The 17066-nt window shown below is 41.2% G+C and overlaps 1 protein-coding gene across 6 annotated transcripts in view; it reads left to right on the top strand.

Annotated features, from left to right (window-relative positions):
* mylka (myosin, light chain kinase a) overlaps window positions 1–17066 on the top strand; it is a 316681-nt gene that overhangs the window by 249093 nt on the left and 50522 nt on the right. For all 6 annotated transcript variants that reach the window (XM_067987458.1, XM_067987459.1, XM_067987462.1 and 3 more), the window contains 2 exons: window positions 775–902; window positions 4065–4218. In XM_067987458.1, the coding sequence (XP_067843559.1) occupies window positions 775–902; window positions 4065–4218 (282 nt within the window). The remainder of the gene's footprint in view (window positions 1–774; window positions 903–4064; window positions 4219–17066) is intronic.

Here is a 17066-nt window from a genome sequence, read left to right as displayed (position 1 = left end):
GTGTGAGGGGTGATGTAATAGAATAGTGTTGGCAGTGCAGAAGGAGATGTGGGGTGTAGGGGAATGGGTAAGTGTACTTACTTCGGCTGACCTACTTAGGTCATTGAAGCGCCTCCTGCACTGTATGCAGGTGGGCGATATGTTGGTGGTGCTGGTGACCTCCTCTGCCACCTCGAGGCAGCCTTCCCCCTGGGCTGCTCCATGCTGTAATTTTTCCTATTTTCTGCAGCATCAGTCAGTGGAGGACTGCCCCTTTAAATAGGGCTCCTCCAGCTGACAAACCTTGATGCGCATGCGCAGTCCGCCCGCCGCGCAGCTTACCAGCAGGAAACCCGGAAGCACAGGTAAGTGGCTCCAATTATCCTGTAATTGCGTGCGGAGCACCCCGATTTCACCAGGCGCGTTACCCACGCGCCCAGTCGGCCCCCCACTGAGAACCCGCCGCCCTGCTAATATCGAGCCCAAGCTGTCAGATATAGTCACTAAGCCATTCCAGGTTATTTCGCAATCCATTCTCAGTGTTTTAAACCAAACTATTTTGAAATCTTTTCATAATAATTATAAATATTTTTTTCTGAGAATCGCATTTTTATTTTCAGTGATTAAATCACCCAACTGGAATGTTGCAACACAAATAATTAGTTATTAATGATTAAAACCATGAATTAAAGAACCAAAATACTAACACATAAAATATGATCCCAAATATATGAACATGAAATTAGACATACAGAGTAACGAACTATTCCTCATCTTTCAATGTGATTTCAACAGCTATTCCACCACAGATACTTCAGTGTCCTGGAAGCATGAAAGTCCATGCTGGAGAATCTGTGGAACTACTTTGTAAGCTCGCTGGAACACAACCACTCAGCTATACATGGCTAAAATTTAGAAAACAGGTAATGTTTGATCCTTTCATTTAATATTTACATTTTCTGTCAGAAACAGCTTAAATGTTCTTTTACTAAAGAATATGTTTTGATCCATACCTAGAACCAAGAGATTAGCCCACATTGGTGCCTATTCAAATAAAAGATGTAAAATGATGGAAATTTTAGCCCAGAACAAGTCCCATTATCCTTGTGCCAGTGGTAGCTCCATATAAGGGTTATCTCCTTTAATCCCATTTCCTTACTTTGTCCCCATATAATCTTTCATATTTTTCTAATTGTGTTTTTTTTTGCCGTTATATGTCTTTTGCTTTGCAGAAAGGTGCAGAATGCAATTTGTACTGCTTGCAAAGCAGTTCTGTAAACTTTGTACTTCTGCAGGCAGACAGAAATCACATATTAATAATTATAATGAGCATGGTGAATATGCATGTGTTAAAAGCCACATGGTTCACTTAATAAAATGAGTAAATCCTTTCTGCATTTAGAAAAGAAGCATTAGTTTTCTCAATGAGATGTCCTAATAACTGAGGCTATCAGCCGACAGATATATATTTGTCCGTAACTTCCTCAGTTTATCCCAAGAAGGGACTATAATTTGGCAGATCAGGCAAAAGTCACAAAATGTCCAAGGAAAAGAAATCCATCAGAATAATGTCAAGCAAAAGTGGAATGTCCTGGAATGGCATCCAAAGGATCGATACAGAGCATCTTTGGAGTTCCATCTATGTAGAACAGAGAGCTCAAGAAGCATTGTATCTTTGGGTAATAACTCGACTGGAGGAATGATAAGTTTGCCGCCCATTTATACATTAACAGTTTTCTATTTGAAAAGAGGTCTTTGTCATAAACAAATAGTGTAAGAGCCATATGCGGCAAACTGATTGGTCCTGGACATTTGGAAGATTTAATATTATGTTTAACTATTTGAACTTACTGACCTGCTGCCTGGGTATCCCTGAGAAATGGGTGTGATTTGTTCTCCTGGCAAGAGTAAATACACCTGAGGTACATCACAATGTGTGAGCACCTGACTGATGAAAACTATGGCTCCTGCAGCCATCCAAATTTAGCCAGAGGCAAAAAGGATTGGTGTTGATGTATAGACAGAGAGTTGTACTTGGGTAAACCGTTGAATTCACCTTGGTCCACCACAGTTGTTAGAACAGGTTTATACCTTGTTTATAGAATGGGTACTTCTATATCACCTCAATATCTATCTGGTCCAGGAAATAAAATTATAGTTGGAATACCCTCTGATGATGGCTTCTACAACTTCACTTGTTTTCTCTATGCAATCTTTATGGAGATCTTGAAACATTTGCCTGAGGAAGGAGAAAATCTCCGAAAGCTTGTGAATTTAAAATAAAATTGCTGGACTATAACTTGGTGTTGTAAAATTGTTTACAATTCTCTATGCAAGGTAGTCCTGGAATTCAAGTTGCTGGTTTTCAATGATCTTTAAATGTTCAGCACACCGCTTTCATTCTAACCTACTGTAGAATGTCCCTAATAACAACAATAACTTGTATTTGTATAGCATTTTTAGTGTATTCGAATGTCCCAAGGCACTGTGAAGGAGCGATCATGAGAACCATCTGTGATGTCAGCACTCCCTGGGGCAAAGAGAGGTAGCTGGGTCTTCAAGAGTTAAATGGGGACAGGGTCGAGGAAGCAGGAAACTGATTCCAAAGAGGAGATAAGCCTTGTGAGAGCTGGGGTTTATGGGGAGAATTTGTAGAGTAATATGGGGTGAGGACTGGAATAAGGGAGGGGCTGGCAGGCGACAGGGGAAGTGGAGGAGATGGCAGCTGCGGTGGCTACTCAGTTGAAATCTTCCTTACATTTGGCTTTGAGGTGAGGTTGGAGGGGGCAGGATTACGGGGTGGAAGGAGGTGATTTGTCATTGAGAGGAGGAATCTGAGATTGTCCTTATCCTCCAGAATTTTAAATATTGTACTGGGTAAAGTATCTGCTACTGAATCCACAAACTATTTCTTTAGATACAAAATTGTGGATTCACACAATGTAATCATCCACAGTAACTTTGTGACTGTAGCATTAATGTACAAGTGCCAAGCATGTGTCATCTTTTAAAACCAAACTCAGTTTAAATTCTGCTTTGTAGTATAGTTGATAATCTGTATTGAATTATTTTCATTTATATTTTTGGGCTTGTAAAGATCAGGGGTTTCAGTACTGCATAATAAAAAATAGACTTGCATTTATGTAGCGCCTTTCACGACCTCAGGACATCCCAAAGCATTTAGAGCCAATTAAGTACCTTTTGAAGTGTAGTCACTGTTGTGATGTAGGAAACGCGACAGCCAATTTTACACAGCAAGGTCCCATAAACAGCAATGAAATAAATGACCAGATCATCTGTTTTAGTGATGTTGATTGAAGGATAAATATTGGCTAGGACACCAGGGAGAACCCCCCTGCTCTTTTTCAATATAGTGCCATGGGATCTTTTATATCCACCTGAGAGGGCAGACAAGGCCTTGGTTTAATGTCTCATCTTAAAGACAGCACCTCCAACAGTGGAGCACTCCCTCAATACTGCTCTGGAGTGTCAGTCTAGATTTTGTGCTTAGGTGTCTAGAGTGGGACTTGAACCCACAACCTTCTGACTCAGAGACAAGATTGATACAAACTGAGCCACAGCTGACACAATGGAATACTTTCCCAGGTTAAGACTGTACAAACTCATTTCATGTAGGTCCCTTACAGCTTGCAGAGAAAGGAAATTTTTGAACCATCAGTTTGGGTTGAATATGAAACCCAGACCTCAGCAGTAAAAGGACAATAGTTTAACTCACTGCAGCACCCAAGCCTTTAAATTGAACTTTTAATGCTTAGTAATTTTCAGTTTTACGCATAGACAGTCATTTTCCAAGGACATGTTTCTGCCAAAGAGCCTCGGCTGCATGCAGCATATCTAAAAAAAATCACCAGTGCACTGCGTGATGTGCGTTGGCGACAGGTGAAGCACCCCGTCACCACCATGTACTCGGACATACCCCCGTGGTGTGGAAACGTTGTGATGTTACCTGTGGTTCTGACTGAAATGAAGACTAAGCCAATCAATTCAGTTCACTTTGCTAATATTTTGTACACCTCAATAAAAATGGTTTTCTAAGTCCATCCTTCATTTTGTTCTCATTTCAGATTAAAGAAAGTGATCACATAAAAATAGAGAATACAGACAGCAGCAGTAAACTAATCATCTCTTCAACTAAACACGATGACTGTGGCTGTTACAATTTACTTGTAGACAATAAGATAGGAAGCAAACAAGTCCAAGTTAATCTCACAGTTGTAGGTAAGTCGATTAAGTCATCCTTGATATATCTTCCTCAGTGTGTTAGATTTAACAAGTTCACAAATGCATTGTTTGTTGAAGTGTTTATGAATTCATTATCACTAATTCACAGAGGAAAATGTAGGGATATATCTGTAACAATGCTATTTATATCAAATGACTTACCTCAAGCCTTAAAGAAATAGCATCCCTTTTTCAGATTACTTTTGTAAAAAAACACAGTGATTTTTGTACAGTTTTGCAGAATTAGAAGCTAGACCAGTAGATAATTGTTTCAAGCAGAGAACTTGTAGAATCATCTATGTATTTTTTTAAAATCCATGTTGAAATAAGCAAAATAACTCCCTGAAAAAGAATATTGTCACTTTGAATTTATAGAATTCTCACAAATATAAAAAAAAATCACTTATCATTCATTCTGAATGAGTTACTCTCCCTTTGTTTCTGTTTGAAACATTCAGATAAAACTGGGATACTAAATTTATTAAAAATCATGAATAGTGTTATAATTCTAGGTGTTAAAACAGGAGAAAAATCATTTTTAAAAATGCTTGCAACTCAGCTGGCTGTTTTAGTACTATTCTGAGTTTTTTGCAAATAAAATATTTATTTGTAAATAAAAACTATTTGCAATTAACGTTCAATATTATTTTATATCTCCTATTTAATAATAGCAACTAGAATTAATTAATGGTTCCAAACATTAGTTGATGCCTTTTTGGCAACATAGAAACAGGAGTAGGCCATTTAGCCCCTCGAGCCTGTTCTTCCATCAGTTAGATCATGGCTGATCTTACCTCAAATCTATTTACCCGCCTTCGTTCCATATCCTTTGATACGCTTACCTAACAAAAATCTATTGATTGCAGTCTTGAAAATTTCAATTGACCCAATATCCACAGCTTTTTAGGGGAGCAAGTTCCAGATTTCCACTACCCTTTGTGTGAAAAAGTGCTTCCTGATTTCACTCCTAAAGGCTCTAATTTTAAGATTATGCACTCTTGTCCAGAGGAAATGGTTTCTCTGTATCTACTCTTATCGAATTCGTTAATCATTTTAAATATGTTGCTTGAGACTGAGCTGTTTACAGAAGTGAATTAAGGAATCAGTCACTTTTTGGGATTCCTGAATATGCTAATACAGGATGATCTTGGGCTAACTTTTGTTGAAAATGCCACTATTAAAGTTAAATGTAGTTCTCAAAGCGTTAGATAAACAGAACAGCAGAGCTGGGTACTGTAGATTATGATTCAAAGAGTCTAACCAGAGTGCTTTAGACCAGGAAAGTTAGTCTAGAGATTTCCTTGAACAGTCACACCTATTGATGCGGAGATTTTTCTATTTATTTGAGCCCAGCATAACCAGTCTACTCATAATATATTGTGCGACAGGGGTGGTCAGTTTGTTTGACAGGCCATCAGGCAAATCCCAGAATGGGGAAGGAGGCAGAGGCCATGTCCTGCCATTTCCTGTGTTTCCTCAGAGTCTAGGGAAAAAGAGACACTTGGGCATTCAGTCAGGTTTTAAACAAAATGGCGTGGGCGACGGCTTGGAGCTGCAAGATTAAAATACCAGAGTTCAATTTTTGCAGCTAGAAGTTGTCTAGAAAGAAAGGTAATGCCAAAAACAAGCAAGTCAACTCACAAAAGGGACAGGGTGTATGATTTATTATTTTTTTTCTCATTTTGTGAGGAGAGAATTGAGATTCAGTGAAGGAAGTGGGATTTTCTTTGACGGTTACTCTTTATGTTCACTTGCTGTTTGTAGTAAAGCAGCTTAATGATTCACATCTGGCCTCATCTCACTAGTGTTCCTCAGATTGGAAAAGTACATCTATGGGCTTGTTCTGCACCTAGTGCTGATAAGTCAGCCTTTTTACTAATGCTAGTTGGCATCATACGCGTATTTTTATAAAACCTCTAACTTACTGTGAGCAATATCATAGGAGATTTGGTATTAAAACTGACACTTCCTGTCATGCAATTGTCACACTTTATCTAGCAAACTCTGGCATCATATTTTGTTGATTCGTTTTAAAGTAAAACAGCTGCAAATCTCAAGTTAGGGGGAAAGGAAAGTACAAATTAAAAGTGAGGAACACAGGTAGGAAACTGCCAATGAAAAACGACTAAGGGTTTATGAAATCAAAGAATGCTGAATGACCAAAAAAAGAAATAAAGAACTTGCATTTACATACCAGTTAGAAGAACATAGAAAAAAAGATGAAGAGTTAATCAAATTGTTTAATATTTTGTCCCAGAGTTATCACTCTACTAGTTTCAGAGAAATGGTGCAGTCTGATCATGGACAGAACTTCTCATCATTAATCAGTAGGATTCTGTCAGTGTGATTGGTATGTTGAGTCATAACTGGAAGGATATACCGCCTCATGGTATAAAAGGATTTTTGAGATTCTTTGAGATTTTACAAATTATTTGAAAACAAGCCTCATAATGAATGTTTCAGGTAATTTCATATTTTATTAACATTCAAATTTTTAGCTCAGGGATTGGGAGAAAAAGGGAGAAAACAGATATGTCTTCCCTCATTCTAATTTGAGCCTTTTTTCTCTTTTTCCAAAATAACAAACAAATGAATTAAAATTTTGATGGCTTTGGTTACCATCATGTGTGTTTTGTTGATAGTTAGAAAATTCTAATTAGTGACATTTGTGCTAGTCAGTAAATACAGCTTAATGTGTAGTGGATTTAAAAACTAGCTGGGGTGGGTATGGGTCACATGCTCTTGCCCACCTGACCCCATCCCCACCTCCTCAACGCTCTCAGACCCTAGTGCTTATTGATTCACGGGCCTTGGGATCCTCTGCCCGATGTTCTGAGACACCCATGTGCGCATACACCCTGTACCCCCTGCTCTTCAGTATTACCACACCCCTATACAGCTTTCCCTGGTACATGCACACCTCAGGACCTTCCACTTCTAACACTCAGCACCTTTAGTGCTCCAGACCCTGACACATCCCATCCAGTTCTGCCACACCCTAGGACCCACTGCCCCCATGGGGAGGGGAGTGCTTCGGTCTGGGGGACACGGGGTGGGGCCCCAGGGTGTGTCACAACTGGGGTCAGGGATTCTAGTAGCACTGGTGTGGGTACAGGAGGGGAAGGTCTCAGAGTCTGTTAGCACTGAGTACGAGTTCTCAAGGTCTCATAGCACTGGTAGGGAAATCTCAAGATTTGGGAGCAGTGACAGGGGGATCCTGGGGCCTGGGAGAATTAAGATATGCACAGGTGTATGGCAACATTTCCAATGAGAAAGGCTCAGGAAAATGCAGCCAGACCTATCCCAGTCTGTTCCTAGCCATCAGCTCAAGACCTGGCCTGAGCCTGTATTTTTAAATGCAAAATCTGCTGCTGTTGTATTTGCCAATTGTATTCAAAGGAGGGAATTTTAACCCACCCCGTCTGGTGGGAACAGGGCGGGCATGCAATTAAAATAGCAGTGCAAAGACTTACCGCCCCATTCCCCTTGATTCCCGCCCACCACTATCTTAACTGGGCCCTTTTTTTAGACCGTTGAGGTGCCCACCTAACTCAGGCAGAAGCCTCATTAATGCATGCTAGTCGGGGTCCGATGACCTCCATAGGACCCTGATGGCATTTTAATGGACTCCTGAGTGGCGTGCCCACCTCGCTCAGTGAAAACTGGCGGGGAAGAACAGGAAGCCTTCTCTCTCACCCTCTTTCCCTTCTGTCCCTTTTTTTGTTTTTCTTTCTTCTGACCTCTTCTGTTTCTCTCTGTCTCTGTACTCTTCTGTATTTCTCTTTTTTTTTCTCCCTTCCTCTTCTCTTCTGCTTCTCTCACTTGTTGTTAACTTTCTTTGGCTCGTGGGGGAATGGGGGTGGGGGTGGGGATGGTGGGGGAGGAATCCAGCCAAGGATACAGGCTAGCAATTGAAAACAGCAGGAGGGATCCCGACAGGACTGCGAGCCGTTTCACATGAAGGGTAGAGGGGATCCAGACAAAGCCGCAAGTAGAACAGTACGGACATCAGGAGGGGTCCAGCCACGGCGATAGGATAGCGTGGAATGGGTTCCATAGCAATCATGGCTACTTTTTAATTTGAAAGAGGGAAAGAGCTGTAAAAAAAAATTTTAAAATAGAGATTAGGAAAGATGAGAGGCCCAACTTCAGTAAGACACCTATCCTGGAGGTGCAAATCAGTAGCCTGCAGGACTCAATGGCCTAGAAATTTAGCGCGCCCATTTTTGGATGCGCAGGGAGTGCAAGGAGCTAACCCTGGGCCTGAATGATGAACCCCGAGGCGCACCCAATATTGGGCCTTGGGCTCCTTACCACCGGGCTGGTGAGCTGTGGACAGTAACACGCAGCTCGCCGGCGAAGCAGGATTGAAGATCGGGCCGTGCTGGCATCAGATAAGAGATGAAGGGAAGGCGACTGGGAAGTGTATTTCGAGGTAATAACATGCCTGAGGAGTTAAGAAGTATATCATGAGCAATGAGAGCTTCTTTCACAGTTTACACAATATTCTGTAACCTGACAATGACAGGCTTGATCGGATTCTCAGCTGCCTTTTGGTTTTTAAAAAAGAATAATTTGAGGTTCTCTTCGAAACATTTGTTTCTATTCAGGCTGAACTTGAACATTTAGTAACGTGTTCAACATGTTCTGGTGTGCTACACGTTAGATGGATCCAGGCTAACTATTTTGTACAACTTGTTTTTTTAAAAGTACAGTTGATTGTGTTTTATATTAGGATTACAAGACATTTCTTAAGGCCATGTTTGCTGTTAAAATAACAGAGATTTTTCCACCAAGGGATTGTCCTATAAAAAGAAAAATGCTTAAAACAATCTTCCAGTAAGCAGTAAAAATTGTCGGTAGCTGTAGGCTGTTTCTGTTGGAGGGAAACTTCAATTATAGCCTTTTATGGTTTCAGTTTCTTCAAATGATTTATTTAAGAAGAATGGTGCTGCCAATAATCTCAGCATGGATTTTGTCCAAGTTGGCTTGTTGATCTCTAAGTGCCTTGGTGGCTGCAAAGCCTGGGATGGGGAATTATATTAGTTAGCGTGCATCTGCTCTTCATCCATCACTCAAGCATCTAAACATCTAATTGTATTTTCCTGATGAAAGTGCAGGAAGCTTGGCCCTTTAAAAATAATCTATAATAGTTCAGCAAATACAGGATTTTTGTCCTTTGCGATCAGAATAAATGATTTGTTACATTTTTGGCATAATTTTACACCACAAATAATTCATATTTTAGAGAAATTAAACTTAATAGAGACTTGTGCTTCCATCAGTTGACTATTGGATTCCCAACCACAGGATCACAAGTTACAACCCCAGCTTCAACTAACATTGACTGTGTTTTGCCAGCTTTCAGCTGGTCTATTAATAGTTTGCTTTGTGGCAGCAGCGTGATCTGACGAAGGAGGAAAAAACTGACTGGAATAATCTCACCCTGGAGGGAAATATCTCTTGTCAGTTGGTCATAGTGCAGCATTGCTGGTGGCCGTTGTGAGATCTGTGACTCCAATTGTATTGCTTTCTTGGCTGCAGGAGAAAGTGACATGTGGTGGTAGGAGGGAGAAAAAAACAGGGGAAGAAAGTATATAGAGACTGAAATTCTGCCTTTAGGTTGGGCACATCTCAGCTTTGCTTCCATGAGGGGGAACCGGAAAATGGGGCAGACCCATGTTCTAGCAGGATTCCGCCCCCGGAGAAGAGGTTGAGAAGTTCCAGTGGAGGGCCACAGGCGAATCTTTCACCTGACCCCAAGTCAAGGGGATATGGCTGAGAGAGATCCCAAACGCCCCAGGGAAATTCTGCACTGTATTCCTCCTGATAGGCTCAATGTAACCTATGTCTGCTGAGAACAGGTGTACACTCGATTATGAGCCTAGTAAAGGCCCCAGTATGCCGAAGCAAGGACTACTGATTACCTTGCAGAGATGGCTCGATAGCTTATTTGGGAGCTGCAGAATTGGGGCTGCTTTGTTCCTGTAAGACCCTTCCCATCTGCTGCATTAGAACAGCATGGAGCATTTCAACATTCCAAGCCTCAGTGTGGGCTGACACCAATTGCAGGCACTATGTGCCCATCTAACCATGCTAATGACCCCTTCCCCACAATTTGGGTGAGGGTTAGCAGGCAGCAGGAGATTCCACTCTGCCAGCGGCATGGGCCTATTGGGATTTTGGCCCCATAGTACTTTTTAAAATCAAATGAATATGATAGAAATATGATAGCACCTGTACAGTATGAGAATGGGAATTCTAGAAATAGTTATTAAGGACAAGATAGTAGAGCACCTAGGAAGAAATAAAGCAACCATCATCAATTTACAAAATCGAAGCCATGCAATTTAATTTTTTTTAAAATAATGTAACAAAAATATACAAAAGGATGAGAATATAATTGTGATCTACTTGGATTTTAACAGAGATTTTAGTAAGTTTAGAAAATTAGCAGACATGGTATTGGCAGCAACATACTGAGATGGATCATAGTCGATAGGAAACAGAAATGCCAAGAATACACTTCTGTTTATATTGTGTCCTTTCTGTGACCTGATTGTTTATGCCCACTTATCAACTCTGAATATCCATTTATACTGGCCATTCTTCATGTTAGGAGTCCTGCAAACCAGAACAATGGTAACAGGCATACAGATCTGACACACACCCAAATTTGTATTAAAATGAAGCACTGATCCATTTGAGGCAGTCTCTTCCAACAAATCTGGTCCCACCCTCTGAAAAAGGTATCAGGGCAGAAGCCCAATATATTTCTACTCTCACCCACCTTTGTACCACTAGAAAACTAGCAGAAGAAGCAATAGAACGTCTTGCTTTAGATCTCTTGAAGGTGAAATTGGACAAGTATCTTGCAACTGCTAGGAAGGCAGAGTGGATAGACCTGGTCGTTTCCAGCTGTAAGATTTTTCTTGATTCTAACAAGTGCATTTTGGAAGAATTCCTATAATTGTGGATCCATTGAATTCTTTAAAAAGCGAAATGAAAGTCCAAATTCCAAGTGATGGACTAGAACTGATTGTTACATCCCAGGGCAAATGACAAATTAAATGCATCTATATGCTGTCACACTAGTGGCAGTTTATAGCTACAATACCAAAAGAGTACATGGTTGAGAAATTGGAGAGTAAAAGAGAATCTGCTAGTTTTTTATTACACAAAAAATTGCTTCATTGCCTTCACCATATAGAAAGGTTACAGCACGGAAGGAGGTCATTCGGCCCATCGAGTCTGTGCCAGTCCGACGCAACAGCAATCCAGCAAGCCCCACTCCCCCACCCTATCCCCGTAGCCCTGTAATTATTTTCCTTTCAAGTACTTATCCAGTTCCCTTTTGAAAGCCATGATTGAATCTGCCTCCACCACCCCCTCGGGCAGCGCATTCCAGATCCTAACCACTTGCTGTGTAAAAAAGTTTATCCTCATGACACCTTTGGTTCTTTTGCCAATCTATGTCCTCTGGTTTTGGACCCTTCCGCCAATGGGAACAGTTTCTCTCTGTCTACTCTGTCTACACCCATCATTATTTTGAATACCTCTATCAAATCTCGTCTCAACCTTCTCTGTTCCAAGGAGAACAATCCTAGCTTCTCCAGTCTGTCTACGTAACTAAAGTCCCTCATCCCTGGAATCATTCTAGTAAATCTCTTCTGCAGCCTCTCTAAGGCCTTCACATCTTTCCTAAAGTGCGGTGCCCAGAATTGGATACAATACTCCAGTTGTGGCTGAACCAGTGTTTTATAAAGGTTCATCATGACTTCCTTGCTTTTGTACTCTGCCTCTGTTTATAAAGCCCAGGATCCCGTATGCTTTTTTAACCGCTTTCTCAACCTGCCCTACCACCTTCAACAATTTGTGTACATATACCACCACCACCCCCCACCCCCGGATCTCTCTGTTCTTGTACCCCTTTTGGAATTGTGTCCTTTAGTTTATATTGCCTCTGCTCATTCTTCCTTCTGAAATGTATCACTTCGTATTTTTCTGCTATATCCTCCATGAGTAATAAGGATTCAATTTTCTTCAGTTTCCAAGGGCAAAGCTCCATAATTTAGCCAGGAATGAAACCAGTCTAATAATTTCTGCCATTTTCAGTTGTGTTCCAAATACACCATTACCACAAGGTCTCCTTCTCCTTCCATCCGGACAACCATGTCCCGTACAGAGAAACCTATAACATGAACCCATATGGTACACTCCTCTGCCCATCCTAGTAGAATACGAGACACAAATATATATTCTGGCTGGAACTGGATACCACTTCCCAGACAGAAAGATCTAGACATTGAGGCAGTCGTTAATTTGTCTCCTACCGTTACAATGGAGAACCATACTGTGAGTTACACAAAATGGTGATACCCATGTGCAGGGGAGAAAACTTATTGCAGCGCCTTGTACAGCTAAATATTTTTCTTTAGCTTTTAACAGTTTCTGATCTGTTGTTGTTCAGACATATTTGAAGAAATGTTAAAGGACAAATTTTGAAAACTTTGCTCAGGTCAGGTTTATTTTGAGTGTGTTTTTTCAAAAACAGAGACACTGGGCTCGATTTTAAAACCAACCCGGGAAGGGGGCGGGGAGGTCAGATTGAGGATATTGAAGGGTGTGGGGAATGAGAGGGAGTGTGGAATTAGACTGGGTGGGATATTAAAGGGTATGGGGAGTGAGGGGGAGAGTGGGATTAGATAGGGTGGGATATTAAAGGGTATGGGGAGTGAGGGGGAGAGTGGGATTAGATAGGGTGGGATATTGAAGGGTGTGGGGAATGAGAGGGAGTGTGGGATTAGACTGGGTGGGATATTAAAGGGTTTCCCGGACATCCTTACGATTTTGACGTAAGGACGTCTTATTTTTTTTGTTGGTTTCCCGTCCGACTGACTGTCCTGATTGACAGACTGGTCTCAGTCGGACTGGAGACCAGCCAGGGAGAGGACGTGTTCAGGTAAGTATGCAGGTAAGTCTTTGTTTGTATGGATGGGGGGGCATGGGTGGGCACAGGGCATGAGTGGACACGGGTTGGCACAGGTGTGGTGAGTCATGGGGGGAGGGATCGGGGATTAGTCACGGGGGGGGGGGGTGTCGGGATCCTCTATTCCCTGTATTCTTTGATTGTTAAAAATGTAAACATTATAGATGCTGATACCTTTGAGTCAGAGACATGATAGAGGGGCAGATAGTCTATCTTTCAAAATGGATAGGTAAGGTTAATAATCAGAGTGAGTGATAGTGAAGAAACTGAGAAGTTGGTAGGAAGGGGAGAAGGTAGTGGGAAATCACAGGGTTAGGGAATGTTATGGCAGTGAGAAGTTGGGGGAAGCATAAGCGATGGGGTAAGGGGATGGGAAGGAACTGCTGAGCACTAGAAAAAACATAAGACAAGAGAGAGACATGGACGCAGAAGAGAGACAGAGAGAGAAGAGGAACGTAGAGATGAGAGAGACAAGTAAGAAAGAGACCATAATCTTTGAAACACTGGGGTAGATCTTGACTTTGTGCGATAGGGTAACACAGGTGATAGCGAGTCGGCAGCCCATTTTACATCTCTCCCGACCCGTTTTACACTATCGTACAAAGTCAGCACCTGCCCCACTGTGTGCAATGCACTGGAGATCCACTAGCTGATATCTTAATTTTTTACAAAATTTGAAAATTATTTTGTTAGTGCAGACATGATCAGTGACATAATCACAGCATTGTACAAACCTGGTAATCATTTTACCAGAATGGCAATATCTATTTAAAGTGCCCCGTGCTACTTCCTGATTTCTGATTACTGTATCGATTTGATGTGAGTGGGCCAGCATAATTTGTCGTAATCATGGGAAAGTCCACTAATCCCTTTTAATGTGCTACCCTTTTCAAAGACCCCATGATCCTTACCCTTATTTGGTGCTTTTAGTGAATTTTCAGGCGTATACATTATTTTGTAGTTCAGAAATCTGGTGGTGGGCCCTATGATGCAATGGGCCCAGTTAATATTTCTCATGTACTGCATGGAAATGACATTTAGGGAAAACTAGAAGGAGAAAAAAACGCCTGTTTCCAGGTGTTGGTCAAAATCTGGAACATCAGTGCTACTTTATTAGCAAAAGAATGGCTTGAAATAAATTGTACTAATTACAAGAGCCTGTGTCTCTTCTAAATTACCGAGCATGCGAGAGATAATTAACTTTTTCATGACTCTTTTGGGTTTGTATAGTAGTTAGATCATTTGTTTTATTAAACCAATAGTATACTTTTGTTATTCTCATTTTCTTTTCTGTATAATGTTGAAACTGGAATGTGGTCTAAACTGCCTTGTGGTGAATAGCAATTTGGGCTTTTTTGAGCAATACTGTTCAAACCCTTGTTTAACAAATTACATTATTTGTTTTTAGGGTTTATGCTGCCTTCATGTGCAAGTAAAAACTGGTTAAGGTCATGGACTTGAATAAACAATGTTGAAAATGCTTGCTCTCTTAGAAATGGCCTTTTCAGGCTGTATTCTATAAACATCAAAAGAAATTTGGGATTGCAGACTTACTAATACATCACCGTGGAAAGTTATTTTGCAATGAAAAATAATTTGCTTCTGTGGGTTTTTAAATTCTCCATCTCGGAAGTTGCCAAAAAAACAAGTCTTAATTATATTTCGGGGAAACCGAGTAATCGTCAAAGAATTTGTTCTGTGGCTTCATTTCCAAAAGAGCAAAATTGTCCAATGCAGGCTGACAAGGGTCTTTGCAAATACTTGTTCTTTTTCTCAATTTCAGTTTTCACACCACAGTGATACAATAAGATGTCAAGAGCTAGGATTGTAGAAAGTCTTTTCTGGAGAGCGGCAATACTTTGCACATAACCTGATGTTGGGTTACATGCAGACTAGATAGTAATGGTTTTAGTCAACTGCAAATATTTAGCATCCTTTTGCCACCTTTCCTCCAAAAATGATAAATTACACAAGTTTGCATATTGTCACAATCTAGCTTTAAATTCTGAATTTTTTTCCTTTGAAGTGTACGACCAGATTAATCTTATTTGCATTATCCACAACCATCACAGTGGCCATAATAACACCTAGTTCATCCATTTGTTCACAAAATGAAGCTCACATATGTCATTCAGTGCATTGCATAATATACAATCATAGAATGTACAGCACAGAAACAGGCCATTCGGCCCAACAGGTCCATGCCTTGTTTATGCTCGACACGAGCCTCCTCCCTCCCTACTTCATCCAACCTGATCACCACATCCTTCTATTCCTTTCTCCCATGTGTTTATCTAGCTTCCCCTTAAATGCATCTATGCTAGTCACCTCAACTACTCCTTGTGCTAGCGAGTTCCACATTCCAACCACTCTCTGGGTAAAGAAGTTTCTCCTGAATTCCCTATTGGATTTATTAGTGACTATCTTATATTTCTGGCCCCTATTTCTGGTCACCTCGCAAGTGGAAACATCTTCTCTACGTCTACCCTATCAAACCCTTTCATAATCTTAAAGACCTCTATCAGGTCACCCCTCAGTCGTTTCTTTTTTAGAGAAAAGAGCACCAGCCTGCTCAATCTTTCCTGATAGGTATAACTTCACAATTCTGGTATCATCCTAGTAAATCTTTTTTGCACCTTCTCCAGTGCTTCTATACCCATTTTATAATATGGAGACCAGAACTGTTCACAGTACACCAAGTGTGGTCTAACCAAGGTTCTATACAAGTTTAACATAACATCTCTGCTTTTCAATTCTATCCCTCCAGAAATGAACCCCAATGCTTGGTTTGCTTTTTTATTGCCTTATTTACCTGTGTCGTTACTTTTAATGATTTGTGTATCTGTACCCCCAGATTCCTCTGCTCCTCTACCCCATTTAGACTCTTATTATCCAAGCAGTATGTGCCCCTTTATTTTTCCTACCAAAATGCAAAACCTCACACTTATCTACATTGAAATTCATTTGCCAATTACACGCCCATTCTGCAAGTTTGTTAATGTCTTCCTGTATTTTGTCGCAGTCCTCCTCGGTATCAACTATACCCCCCAAATTGGTGTCGACCACAAATTTTGAAATTGTACTTCCGATTCCCGAGTCCAAAACTTGGAAGTGTAGTAAACAGTGAGGAGGATAGTAATAGACTTCAAGAGGACATAGACAGGCTGGTAGAATGGGTGGATACATGGCAGATGAAATTTAACATAGAGAAGTGCGAAGTGATACATTTTGGCAAGCAGAATGAGGAGAGGCAATAAAAAGTAAAATGGTACAATTCTAAAGGGGGTGCAGGAACAGGGAGACCTGGAGGTATATGTGCACAAATCTTTGAAGGTAGCAGGACAGGTTGACAAAGCGGTTAAAAAAGCATACGGGTTCCTGGGCTTTATAAATAGAGGCATAGGGCTTGATTTTCAGACCTCCGAGCCGGCGGGTTCATGACAGGGGGGGCTCCGAAAATCGGGGATTCCCAGGGCGGGTCTGGAGCCCAGCTCCAACCCGCCTACTTCCGGGTTCCCCAGTGATGCACTTACATGCATGCGCAGCCCCCTGCATGCGGGACTCCCGCCGGCAATTAAAGCCGACGGGGTGCCACTTAAACTAATTAAGTAGATACTTCAGGTCGTTTACAGACCTGATTGACATGATATTTTAGGAGGGGTGGGATTTTCAACTCAATTGAGACTGTTTCCCGTACTGGGGGAAACACTCCCAGTTGAAATGGACGTGTTGCAGCCATCAGCCTGTGGCAGCTGCAAAGGTCCATTTGACAGGTGGTGGGGGGAGACCCTCACTCATTGCAGGAGGCCACTCTGTCACTTTGGACAAAGTTTGGCCTCCACCACCCTCCTCCTAA

This window comes from Heptranchias perlo, chromosome 7, assembly GCF_035084215.1.
Source record: "Heptranchias perlo isolate sHepPer1 chromosome 7, sHepPer1.hap1, whole genome shotgun sequence".
NCBI lineage: Eukaryota > Metazoa > Chordata > Chondrichthyes > Hexanchiformes > Hexanchidae > Heptranchias > Heptranchias perlo.
This window is presented reverse-complemented; position numbering and strand designations above follow the sequence as displayed.